At 40.6% G+C, this 13,845-nt stretch overlaps 1 protein-coding gene across 1 annotated transcript; it reads right to left on the reverse strand.

The window, feature by feature from the left end:
* Nucleotides 1–11,813: 11,813 nt before the first annotated feature.
* Nucleotides 11,814–12,629, reverse strand: LOC147961379 (uncharacterized). The gene has a single exon (XM_087533783.1). The coding sequence runs from the start codon at nt 12,627–12,629 to the stop codon at nt 11,814–11,816; it is 816 nt and encodes a 271-aa protein (XP_087389909.1).
* Between the last annotated feature and the right edge of the window lie 1,216 nt (nt 12,630–13,845).

The raw sequence follows: 13,845 nt of genomic DNA on the forward strand, positions 1-13,845 counted from the left end.
CACCGTCTTTGATGCTAGTGGGATCAGCCTCTTGGCCAGGTGCCAATGGGGCTCTTGGGCATGGAGGATTTAGTGCGAATTTCTTCATATACTTTGGGGTTACATATCTGTATTCCCTTCATTCGCGTGCCCATCTCTGTTCAATCCTCTGTATACGCACCTTGCGCTGATTTTTGTTTTCTTTGCCAAACTTGGTCTCATCAGGTGTGCAGTATTCTTTGTAAATGTCCTCAGGGATTTCAAAAGCAGTCATGACCTCAGGCGTCTTTCCTCCTTTCTGCGGCTTCTTTCCGTCTGCTATATTCTTCAGTTGAGGAATTTGAGCAATCGAATTCTCTGAAGAAGTATGCAGTTTTTCTTCGAGGAACGCTGCAAATGAGTTAAGTTGATGAGAACCTAGTGATTCAGCAGCGGACATGAGTACCTGTGAACAGAGTATAGTTGCGAGGAATTTGGAGAGGTCATATGCGTTCTCAGAAGGTTTTTCAAAAAGAACAAATTTGAGGAACTAGCGGGGTGACCCGCGCATTTGCGCAACTAGGTTATGCAAATGATGTTTCTCAAAAGTTGTGTGTATCTTAAATATTTTTTTCTGCATTTGTATGGGCTCCCTTTGTGACTTAGCGATGTTGTATTTCTGAATTGCATAATTATTATGACATGAACAATTGTAGGCAGTAATTGGCTCGGTGTTTCATTTCTTTTAACTGAGCAATGGCTTACTAGTGATGCAGCCTGCCACTGTTTTTAGTTTTTGGATTGACAATACGTCAATGTGTCGCGCTTTCACAGTACCGCACTCTTAGTGGTGAATCGTGTCTCTTTCCTTGCGACCTCTTCTCCAGATGAGGCGTGTGCTTAAGTTTAGACATGCACACATCTATGTGACTATGTCTAGATGTTATGGTGTAATTGTGGTGTGGGTGAGTGGCTAAGTAGCTTATAAAACAGCATATATGACCAATCGCTGCTCCTAGCCATCACAAAGAAAAAAATATCATGCCACTCGTCTGCTGCTGCCAGCTTGGACGTTGTCACCGTTACCCCGCCATTGATCTTCAAATTGATCACTGGCGAAAAAAATGGACCAACGCGCGAGTACAACTCCTCTTGCCTATTATGTCCATGCCACAACCACTCATGAGAGAGATGATAGAAGAGATAAAAATCTGTATGCCACAGCCATGGGAGAGGCGATAGAAGGGAGATGAGGATTTTGTGGTGAAGTGTGAAAGTTTGGATCATGGCTTCTAGAGCTACTGAGCATGAGAGTACTTATTTTGTATTCTAGTACTCTCACCCTCAGGAGCTCTAGAAGCCACGTTTAAAAAAAAGTCCTTTTAAATTTAAATTCAAAAGGAAAATTTAAATCAAAGAAATTATTCTCTCGAATGTAAACATGACAGGTATAATAGATCCTGGCAAAGATGATTTTGGCTCTACGTAATCAAGCAGGAACAGGCCATATATAGAAAAACAAAACTTTTGTGTAGAAATGTGTTGGTGATACTTTCATCTATGCACCTTAAATTGGCGATCTGCACTGGGTCCATCAATCATGATTTAACTTACTTGAAATGCACTAAAGAAAACAATTGATATACATGATAAATAAAAAATGGGTTACATAGATTTCAAATGTGTACCTTCTCTATAAAACATATAAAATGCATTACTATTGAAACAACAGATATTTTTTCAAAGACAGAACTTCCTTTTTTTTGCATGGGCCTCTTTCATAAACTGATTTAGATATCATTTAGTCAGATGTGGTATTTCTTTACAAAAAGTATAGTTAGATGGCTCTCTATGCTCTGATTGATTGCTTGTATTATCATCGATCTAAGAGAAACAATGAGTGTTTCAAGGGAGAATTATTTTGACTTAGATCAGTCTCCTACCTATGTTAAATAACCCTAGGTGATATGGAGTATCGAGAATAGGAATATCTAGTTAACATACTTTTTTGTCACAGTTAGACTCTCTATATTTTTTTCGTTACATCTCTTTTGCTATTAGATTTTCCTTTAAATGTTTTTCCATCGAAGCATTTATTTTTTAGTTGCATGGCCCATATTTTTTTCTTTTCGTAACCTCGATAACTTTTTTTGCGGGATCTCTTCTCAGCAACTTTCACTTCGAACATTTAGTCAGCTCAATCAACCTCTTGTAAGCCATAGTGTTTTTTTTTTTGCGGGGGAACCCATGGTCTTGTTGACTTTAAAACAAATTTAAGAATAATTGTTTTATTTACAATGTACCTACGAAGTTTGATTTGTAAAGACATATTGGAATGGAAGCTTTTTTAGTTGCATGAAAAAACAAGATGTATAAATTTGTTTAATTTACGAAGTTTGTTTTCTTGTATAAATTTACAAAAAAGATGTATAATGCCAAATTGATTGTTTGAAACTGTACATATTCATGCTTCCAGCACGTCAAACTTCATAAAAAATAATACTTTCCATAATTGATTTTTAATGCTCTAGAAAACAAACTTGTAATCGTGAAAACTTATTTTTTTAAATAATTACCCAATTAAGAGTCTCCATATGTAGAAGTTATTAGGGAAATAAAAATGTTCTTATATAAATTCACATAAAAGATGTACAGTACCTAATTGATTGTTTGAAACTCTACATATTCATGCTTCAAGCATGTGTAAACTTCATAAAAATAATACTTTCCGTAACTGATTTTAGTGCTCTAGGAAATAAACTTGTAATCATGAAAACTTATTTTTAAAACGACACGCAAATCTCATCAATTTTCATGGAAATTTACACACACACACACACACAGAGAGAAGACGAATGTGACTAATTTTTTTTACATTTGTAAAAATATTATTGTTATGGGATTACACGGGAGCTCATCCACTTGTGCGAAAATATCGTATCATAAATACTTAGACGAAAGGACCATGCAAGTTGACTCTTCGAAAAATTAATCACGTCAAAAGCGCTCCAGTATACGGAATGACTCCTTTGCTCCTTGTGATGCTCTATAAACGCTCCTGCGATCCCATTGGAGTAGGTGGCTCTGCACATGTTGGTGTCGCAGCTAATTCTTTCTGTCAGGACGCGTTACTGGAACTGAATCGCTCCCACTTTGAGACGCAGCCGAGGCACTGCAGCTCCTACCGGCTACTCATGGTGCCTGTATGCTACCTGCTGCTCCTCTAGCTCCACCACGCATCCACTGCTACACGCTGTGGTTCACCGCCACCTCAGCCAACACGCTGTGCAGCAGCAGCAGCAAGACTGATGGCACATCGCTCACCCGTAGCCTACTGCAATCGTTACTCCCATCCTTTTCTTCATCTTCAGCCGCCATCGTGCTGCTCTTGTCGGATGGTGCGTGTGGTAACCAATGTTTTGTGTGTGGAAGCAGTCATTCTCCGAGCTGGTGGCACCCGCAGTCTCCAGGCAGTGTTGTGGCAAGAGTTTCTTTGTGCCGACGGCGATGATGGTGTAGAGTTCGCTGGACACAGTTTTGCTGGTGTCGAGCGGCACGCTGGTTCGACAGCGCCAGTGTGGGCATTGAGGCCGAAAGAATACACAGATGATAGCAGTCCATCGCGAGCTGTGAGGTGATGTTGCTGATGTCAGCCTACATGTGTGCTGCGTCGAGGTTGTCGGCCTCCCTGGAGATTCTGCCTTCTCGGTGAGGATGATGACCTTCACGGAGCGAAGGCCAAGGCAGCCGAGCTACGAGTTACCTATATATTTTCTCAGCCATAATTGTGATGTGATTCCAACTCTATACTTCCCTCTTTTTTTAAGGAAAACTCTTTACTTTCCTAGTATATAAGATATTTTTCTTTGGGTTAGCCTGAAGCTTTTATGTCACCTGTACGTGTGTTGAACTTTTTTTTTGCATGCCAAAGCTCTTTGTACGTGTCAAAGATGGATTGTACCCAATAAATGTTCTACGTAACTTTTTTTCATCTTTTTATCTCGGCCGTTATAATTAGAATCAATGGATAATAATTTTTTAGCATATGTGAACGAACGTGATGGCTTGTTTGACTCTTATTTTACTTATACTAGCACAAATGCCCGTGCGTTGCAACGGAAGGCAAAAAACCTCACTTCACTAATCCAATGGCCCAAGACCTCCTCCTCCTCCCCCCATGACCCATCACCAGACATGACGACATCAACAAAATCCTTCACACTGCCACATGAGAAACAAAAAAAATATTAGAAGCGTTGTCCAAATATCCCCCATGTTTGGCTAATATAACAGAGAAAAGTGTAGAGTTTGTGTCGCACACAATAGGGACTCCGAGTCCAACTCCTTGTACTTTGGTGACGGGCGCTAGTGGGTCGAGCTGAAAAATAAGAGTAAAGATTTGTTTTATTCTTAGAAAAATATAGCATATGACCAACAAATAATGAATGTTTTATTGTGATTTAGGCAATGTTTTTTAAGCATGTGTTATTGCAATATTTTGCTATTGAGTAAACAATTCTGATACGTCAAATATTAGTATCACAGTATCGTATCTTAGTTTTTAACGTCAACAGTTCATATATAAAGAAGTAGTTCACCCGTGGCATGTGCACCCAAACACAACACCTAGCAATTTAGCTAAAAAAAAGCGGTTCAAGATGATTTAGACACAAAGAAGAAATTCATCAGTTCAATAACTGAATAAGCCTCGGAGCATGTAGAAAAACTATGATATTTTTGGGGCGTAATTACCAAATGTCTCGTGTATCGGGTGAAGTAATTTTGGTGTATATTCGTTTAATTTTTCTTGTCGAATAAACTTATATTCTACTTAGATTGGAATCACATTATAATTTACTTTAACCTTATATTCTGTTTTACTGGTTCAATTTTATGTTTAATTTCTTTTTCTAATGCAAAGGCATCTAATTTTGTATGTGCTCACGTTAAGCTCAAATTGTATGCATGTTCCATAAAAGAACTTGTACGCATGTTTTATATATATATATATATATATATATATATATATATATATATATATTGCTGATAGATCAGACCGGCTCATGTATGATGATCTATGTTTCTTTTTCAAGTGCAAAGGCATCTAATTTTGTATGTCCTTAAGTTATATTATACGCATATTTCAAGTGCAAAGGCATCTAATATTGTATGTGTTATAAAGACATATTCTTGATAGTCCTTTCTGCTTTTCTTCTTCTTATCTAATTTCTATGTGTCCAGATTGACTCTCCTTCGTCACATCACATATTTCTTTCACATATGGAATCTTCCTTCTCGACTCTGTGATTACCTTCCTTTTCTGCCTCATATGCGCATGGAAGCTAACTTTTTGACTATATTGTCTTCAGAACATGATTACCTTCCTTTTCTGCCTCATATTGCGCATGGAAGGTTTCTTTCTCTCATCCACAATTCTTATTTGATCCCTCTTTCCTTGTATATCCTTATTGTTTAATCCCTCTTTCCTTCCATATTGTGGGACGGTTTATTTTTTGTCCTTAATGATTCCCAGCACTGCTCCTTCATACACAAAAAAAATCCAACATATATAAATTAGAAAATTTACATGTAAAGAAGCAAGGTGGGACTATGTCATTAGAAGGTGAACCCTCCTTTCAACACAAACATACGCTTGGCCTGTTCGCTACAGCCGTACTGCTGGGAGTCAAGGTCGCGACTTCGAGTTCTATGCACGCGCATATTTTTTCCTGGCCCTACGAAAGCAAGGAGAAAGCCCATCAGTATTTGAGGCCCATTATGGATGACGGACGACTCGCCCTGAAGCAGCACTTTTTACTTATTACTCATACGTGACTACAAGCGTTTAGTACCACCTCATACGTGACCAAAACTAACGGTAAAAAGAAAAACTAATCTTGGGACGAAACCAATAATATCACCTTGCTTTAATAGTAGGTATAGATAATAGATTTGACCAGATGAGTCTTGAAGAATTTCACTAAGCATTTTTGTCTTAGATTCCAGAGTTGTATAGACCGATGATCCACACAATTGAGGAATCTTGAAGAAAAATGATGCTTAGAGAAATGAATCAAGAACAGATGACTTGTGAGGTGTTTTGTGTGTGAGGATTTGAGGAATAAAAACACCTTTGAAGATTTTGTAGAAAACTTTCGAATCAAGGATGGCAGTAAAAGTAACTTTTAATTACCCTGGACGAAGAACACGATGAACACAGAGATGGAGAAGTGAGGTTCGTCGGTGTAGATCTTCCACGCCCTAACTTGGTGGAGGAAGACGGCTACGGCGGCGGCGGAGGTGAAGATTTCCGCGGCCGGCGCGAGTACGACGGCGACGAGGTCGAGGCAGTGAAGCTCTTCCTCACCGGCAACGATGGAGTAGCGGCGGCGCTAGGGTTTGGGAAGCTCAAGCGGGAGAGAGAGTTCGAGCGGAGTAAAGGAAGTGAGGAAGGGGACGGGGGTATTTATAGCCATGGTGAAAAATTGTTCGCCGAAAATTTTAGGATGAACGTGCCCCTGACCCTTCTCCTTCGCATGACATGTGTCACCCACGTACTGTGAAGTGGAGATCATGTAAGATCGTGGGTGAATAGAATAATGTATCGTGGGATGTGGAACAGTTTGAGCGGCAAAACTGAAAATTTGGATAAGATTAGTTTTAACGTTCCGTTCGCAAATTCTTTAGCTGACAAGGACACAGTGAAGATTTTGAACAAGTTTCAAATAGAACGTACATGAAGAATTTGTGAATACATTGGGTTGAGTATAGCATAGAGGGGGAAGGGTCCGATCACATTCACTTAGCAGAAAAACCAACTTGAAGAAATAACCATAAATGAATGTTGTAGAGGACATAAACTAATATATATATATATATATATATATATATATATATAACAAATGAAGAAAAACTATGGAACTAGTGAAGATTTTGCAAAGTTGAAGAATTTGAAAATGCTGAGGAATTTCAAAAACTAAGGAAAAACTCAAATTGAAGATTTTCAACTTTTTGTGGTGGCGTGACCCACCGTATAAGAATGATGATTTCAGACACCGCGTACAATTGTTGTAGGGTTCTGAGAATCAAATTCTTCATTAATTTCTTCACACTTAGAGTGTTATTCTTCATTGTTTGAAGAAAAACGTTTCTTCATGTGTTGCACATCTAAGTCATCAATTTTGCATAAGTGTTAGGATGAGTGCCTTTTTCAAAGTACATTCGAAGACTCTAAAATATTTAGCTCACACCGCAACTTGCTAAAACTCTTCTCATCCAAGGGCTTTGTGAAAATATCGTCTAGCTGTTTTTCAGTCTTCACATGCTCAATAGAAATGTCGCCCTTCAACACATGATCACGAAGAAAATGATGACGAATCTGAATGTGCTTTGTCTTCGAGTGCTGAACTGAGTTGTGAGCAATCTTGATAGCACTCTCATTGTCACAGAGGAGAGGCACATTCTTCACGTTGACGCCATAGTCCTTGAGAGTTTGCTTCATCCATAGCAGTTGAGCACAGCAAGAACCAGCAGCAATGTACTCAGTTTCAGCAGTAGACAGTGATACGCAGTTCTGTTTCTTCGAGGACCAACAGACCAAAGATCGTCCGAGGAAATGACATGTACCAGATGTTGACTTGCGGTCCACACGATCACCAGCATAGTCAGAGTCAGAATATCCAATGAGATCAAAATCCGAGCCCTTGGGATACCATAATCCTAGTGTTGGTGTGTGAGCTAGATATCGAAGAATATGCTTCACAGCCTTATGGTGTGATTCCTTCGGTGCAGCTTGAAATCGGGCACACATGCTAACACTAAGCATTATATCTGGCTTAGATGCACATAAGTACAATAAAGAACCAATCACGGAGCGGTATACCTTATGATTGAAGTCAATACCATTTTCATCAGTGCACACATGACCATTTGTGGGCATAGGAATTTTGATGCCTTTGCAATCTTGCATGCCGAATTTCCTCACTACATCCTTGAGGTATTTCTCCTGAGCTATGAATATGCCATTGCGCTATTGACGAATTTGAAGACCTAAGAAGAATTTCAACTCTCCCATCATAGACTTTTGATATTCTTCACTCATCATATAAGCAAATTCATCACTATAACGTTGGTCAGTACAGCCAAAGATAATATCATCAACATATATTTGGCACACAAATAGTTCACCATCATAAGACTTAGTAAAGAGAGTAGGATCGAGTGAACCGGGTGTCAAGCCATTCTTCATGAGGAATTCCTTCAAAGTATCATACCACGCCCGAGGGGCCTGCTTGAGGCCATAGAGGGCCTTATTGAGTCTGAAGACTTTGTCAGGATTCTTTGGATCTTCAAACCTGTGGGTTGAGCAACATATACTTCTTCCTCAAGCTTACCATTGAGGAATGCACTTTTCACATCCATTTGATATAAGATGATGTCATGATGGTTAGCATAAGCAAGTAATATGCGAATAGCCTCAAGTCTAGCAACAGGTGCAAAAGTTTCATCAAAATCAATTCCTTCAACCTGTGTGTAGCCTTGAGCTACTAGTCGTGCCTTATTCCTCACCACAAGGCCATTTTCATCTTGCTTGTTGCGGTAGATCCACTTTGTGCCAATGATATTATGCTTGCGAGGATCTGGACGTTTGACCAGTTCCCAGACGTTGTTGAGCTTGAATTGATGTAATTCTTCTTGCATGGCCTGAATCCACTCAGACTCTAGAAATGCTTCATCTACCTTAGCGGGCTCTGTGATAGAGACAAAAGCATAGTGCCCACAAAAGTTAGATAGATGTGAAGCTTTTGAGCGGGTGAGAGGACCTGGTGCTCTAATGTCATCAATGATCTTCTCCACTTGCACTTCTTTTGCAACGCGAGGGTGAGCTGGTTGTCGTTGAGGAATTTGATCAACATTTTCTTCAGCATAAATTTCTTCAACATTTTCCTCAGGTGCATCAGCTAGACGTTCTTCACGTTCTGGAATGAATTCTTCAGCAGATTCTTCAGTAGGAATGACATCCTCAGTAGCCTTGAACTTGATAGAATCCTCAGGTGCTGGTTCATCTATCACAGGTAGGTGCTCTCTTTGCGAGCCATTAGTTTCATCGAACCGCACATCTACAATTTCAACAACCTTGTGAAGAACGTTGTTGAAGACTCTGTAGGTGTGCGAGTCCTTTCCGTAACCAAGCATAAAACCTTCATGTGCTTTCGGTGCAAATTTTGAGTTGTGGTGAGGATCTCTAATCCAGCATTTAGCACCGAAGACTTTGAAATAACTCACATTGGGTTTCTTGTCAGTGAGGAGTTCATAGGCAGTCTTCTTGAAGAATTTGTGAAGATATACTCTGTGGATGATGTGGCACGCTATATCAATTGCATCAACCCAGAAACGATGAGGCGTTTTGTACTCATCGAGCATAGTGCGAGCCATCTCAGCAAGAGTTCTGTTCTTGCGCTCCATGACACCATTCTGTTGAGGAGTATAAGGAGAAGATAACTCATGAGTAATACCAAGTTCATCAAGATAGTCATCGAGACCAGAATTCTTGAACTCAGTGCCATTGTCACTTCTGATGTGCTTGATCTTCACACCAAAGTTGGTTGAAGCCCTCGAGGAAAATCGTTTGAAGACTTCCTGCACTTCATGTTTGTAAGTAACAAGGTGTACCCATGTGTAACGAGAGTAATCATCAACAATAACAAAGCCATATTGAGATGCTTCATTTGAAACGGCAGAATAATGATTAGGACCGAAGAGATCCATGTGAAGCAATTCAAATGGACGAGAAGTGGTCATGATGGTCTTAGCTGGATGCTTGGCCTCGGTCATCTTTCCAGCTTCACAGGCACCACATAAGTGATCCTTGAGGAATTTGACATTCTCAATGCCAATGACATGCTTCTTCTTTGCAAGCGTGTGCAAATTCCTCATGCCTGCATGACCAAGTCGTCGATGCCATAGCCATCCTTTTGAAGCTTTTGCAAGTAGGCACACGGCTGGTTGTGAACCTGCAGAGAAATCAACAATATACAAGTCTCCTCTCCTAAAGCCTTCGAAGACTTTGGAATTGTCAGCTTCCATAATCACAACACAACGATACTTGCCAAAGACAACAACCATATCAAGATCACAGAGCATTGAGACAGACATAAGGTTGTATCCTAAGGACTCAACAAGCATGACTTTGTCCATGTGTCGATCCTTTGTGATTGCGACCTTACCTAGACCCAATACCTGACTTTTGCTTTTGTCAGCGAAGATGATATGCTTCAGATGCGATGATGATAAGGGAGCATCCATCAATAGATTCTTGTCACCAGTCATGTGATTTGTACATCCACTATCGAGGACCCACTCAGTGGCTTTCGGTTGATCATCCTGCAGATGAATTAGTGCAGCTTACAAACTTCATATACTTCATTAGTGAAGAATATGATATCACAATTCATCAGATCAATTTCATCAAGCAGTAAGACAAATAAAGCAGTAGGAGGACGTGTGAAATGAAAGTTCATTTCTTCATGATTAGCCTGCGTCCTTTTAGGCAATTTGTTAGGTCACCAGCAAATCTTCAGACGTATAAGCACGTCTGGAGACCTGATCCTGCAGAAGAAATTAGTTCTTTTTCTTCACCACCCACATCTGAAGGGGTGGCAAAGAGTTCATCACTCTGCGAGCTCCATATGAGAATGGTGGCATAAAGGCCAAACCATTTCGTTTCACATAAGAGGGGTTAGGGTAAGCATATGAATACGCAGAGAAATTCTTCGAGGACTTATGAACATAATGATTAGAAGAATAATGCTCATATTCATAGCCCTTGGCTCTTCCCTGCGAAACAGAGTTGTTAGCACGATGATGTTCATATGAGGACTTTGATCCTTTTGAGGAATTCGATCCACGTGAGGAATTTGGTCCGTATGAGGACTTGGATCCATATGAAGAATTTGGTCCATATGAAGAATTTGATCTGGGGTTCCTATTCTTCACGGGTGGTGTCATGAGGACATTCACCTGAAGACTTTCAAGGCACCTTTTGGGAACCCAGATTTTCTTCATAGGGGAACCGTTCCTGCAGTTAGTGCCAACATATCTAGCAAATACTTCACCATTCTGATTTTTGAACAGTTTATAGTTGGAGTCAAATGACTCATCAGAAGAATGAGAAGATTCACATGTATAGCCAGATAAGTTAGATGGATCAACTGGAGGTCCCTTTGCAGCAACCCATGAGGTTTTGGGGTACTGCTCAGGCTTCCAATATGTACCATCAGCGTTGAGTTTCCTCTCAAAGGCAATACCCTCTTTCCTAGGGTTCCTGTTGAGGATCTGCTTTTTAAGCACATCACAAAGAGTCTGATGCCCTTTGAGGCTTTTGTACATGCCTGCCATGTACAATTCCTTCAGCCCTGCATCGTCATTGATACTAGCAATGTCCTCAGATGAGGAATTAGTGATAGCAGAGGCAGGTGAAGAATTTGTAACATTAGAAGCATTTGAACATTCAGGTGAAGAATTAGCAGATTCACGTTCAATGCATTTCAAACATGGAGGAACAAATTTTTCCTGAGCAGCGCTGATTTGTTGAGCAAGTAATGAATCGCGCTCCTTCTGAAGATCTTCATAACTCACTCTTAGCTTCTCAAGATCTTGCTTTCTTTGAAGAAATTCGTAAGAAAGCTTCTCATGATCAGATAAGAGAGTGTTATGATGACCTTGAAAGTTGTCAAACCTGGTCTGAAGTCTTTGAAGATTTTCAGTCAAGGTTTTAGTGCGATCCATTTCTTCACCCAACATATCATCACTTTTGTCTAGCATGTTTTGAACCTTTTCAAAAGCCCTTTGTTGTTTCACAACAATCTTAGCAAGTTTAGAATAGCTGGGCTTAAGGTTTCATCAGATTCATTTTCACTAGAGTCATAGGAGGTATATTTGAGTACCTTGGCACCCTTTGCCATGAAGCAATAGGTGGGAGCGTAGTCATCATTGTCTTCATCAGCCTTGTTGGTGAGGTCATTTTCTTCAGAGTTGAAGATAGACTTGCTGACGAATGCAGTAGCGAGGGCTAGGCTCGCCACACCAGACTCGGTGTCCTCAGATGCCTCCTCTTCCTCTTGTTCCTTAGATTTAGCTTCAGAGTCCATTTCCTTGCCAATGAATGTCCGAGCCTTCTTGGAGCTGCTCTTCTTGTGAGATGAAGACTTTGAGGATTTTGATGATGAAGATTTTGAGGACTTCTTCTTTTTCTTCGCATCATCAAAACTGTAATCATTGTATTTCTTCTTCTTTGATTCCTTTTCCCACTGAGGACAATCTTGAATGTAGTGTCCAGGTTTCTTGCACTTGTGACAAAGACTTTTCTTGTAGTCACTGGATGAGGAATCATTGCTCCTTGAGGGTCTTCCAAAGCGACCACGTCTTGAGAACTTCTGGAATTTCTTCACGAGCAGTGCTAGATCATGACTCAGTTCTTCAGGGTCACCAAGGATGCTACCAGAGTCTTCATCTTCGGACTCAGATACTGCCTTGACCTTCAGTGCACGTGATCTGCCATAGCTCGAACCATAGAGATTTCTCTTTTCAGCAAGCTGGAACTCATGAGTGTTTAGCCTCTCGAGGATATCAGCGGGGTCAAGTGACTTGTAATCAGCACGCTCTTGTATCATCAATGCCAGAGTGTCAAATGAGGAGTCAGGCGAGCTCAGCAATTTCTTCACCACCTCATGGTCGGTGACGTCAGTGGCACCAAGTGCTTGAAGCTCATTTGAGATGTCAGTGAGGCGATCGAAGGTTTGCTGAACATTTTCATTGTCGAGTCTTTTGAAGCGGTTGAAGAGATTGCGAAGAACATAAACTCGAGAGTCACGTTGAGTTGAAACTCCTTCATTGACTTTGGACAACCTATCCCAGATAAGCTTGGCAGTTTCCAAAATACTCACTCTTCCATACTGTCCTTTGCTCAGATGGCCACATATGATATTCTTCGCTTGAGAATCGAGTTGCTTGAATCTCTTCACATCGGTAGTGTTCAGTGAGGGTGAGACAGAGGGAACACCATTTCCCACAACATACCAGAGATCGTTATCAATTGCTTCAAGATGCATTCGCATCTTATTCTTCCAGTAGGGGTAGTCTGTCCCATCGAAGGTAGGACACCCAGCAGAGACCTTGATCATACCTGCGGTCGAAATAACTAAAACTCGAGGCGGTTAAACCAAAATCACACAGAACAAGGGAGTACCTTGCTCTGATACCAATTGAAAGTGCGTTATATCGACTAGAGGGGGTGAATAGGCGATTTTTATGAATTCTTCACTGAGGAATTTGCTAGTGAGGAAATTCCTTGGCGAAGAACTACTTGCAGCGGAATAAGTACTCAGAAGTAAACAAAACAGAAGACAAGCATAGTCATCATGATGAAATGAAGACAAGCATAGAGTACAGAAAGCGTAAACACAGGATAACACGGGATGAAGACAAACAGACTGAAGAAATTGAACTGAGGAAATTGAGAAAGTCTTCAGTCAAAGTCTTCAAACACAGATATGACAAGTAAACAACACAATACTGAGGAAATGAAAGAGTTGAGGAAATAGAACCAGTTGGCTTGGTGAAGAAAATTATTTGGTAGACCAGTTCCAACTGCTGTCTCAGTTGTACATCTGGTTGGAGCGGCTAGGTATTTAAACCTGAGGACACACAGTCCCGGACACACAGTCCTCACCGTATTCATCCAATCACTCGTGGTAAGTCTTCAGGTGACTTCCGAACCTTCACAAACTCGGTCACTTGGCGATCCACAATTCCTCTTGGATGCTCTAGACCATGACGCCTAACCGTCTGGAAGAAGCACAGTCTTCAAAGGTAACAAGCGTCGGATCC

Source organism: Triticum urartu, chromosome 7A (genome assembly GCF_056163025.1).
Source record: "Triticum urartu cultivar PI428250 chromosome 7A, HENAU_Tu73, whole genome shotgun sequence".
NCBI classification, from domain to species: domain Eukaryota; kingdom Viridiplantae; phylum Streptophyta; class Magnoliopsida; order Poales; family Poaceae; genus Triticum; species Triticum urartu.

Excerpts from the sequence above, each read along its gene's own strand:
- LOC147961379 (XM_087533783.1), bottom strand. The coding sequence starts at position 12,629 with ATGATACAAGAGCGTGCTGATTACAAGTCACTTGACCCCGCTGATATC.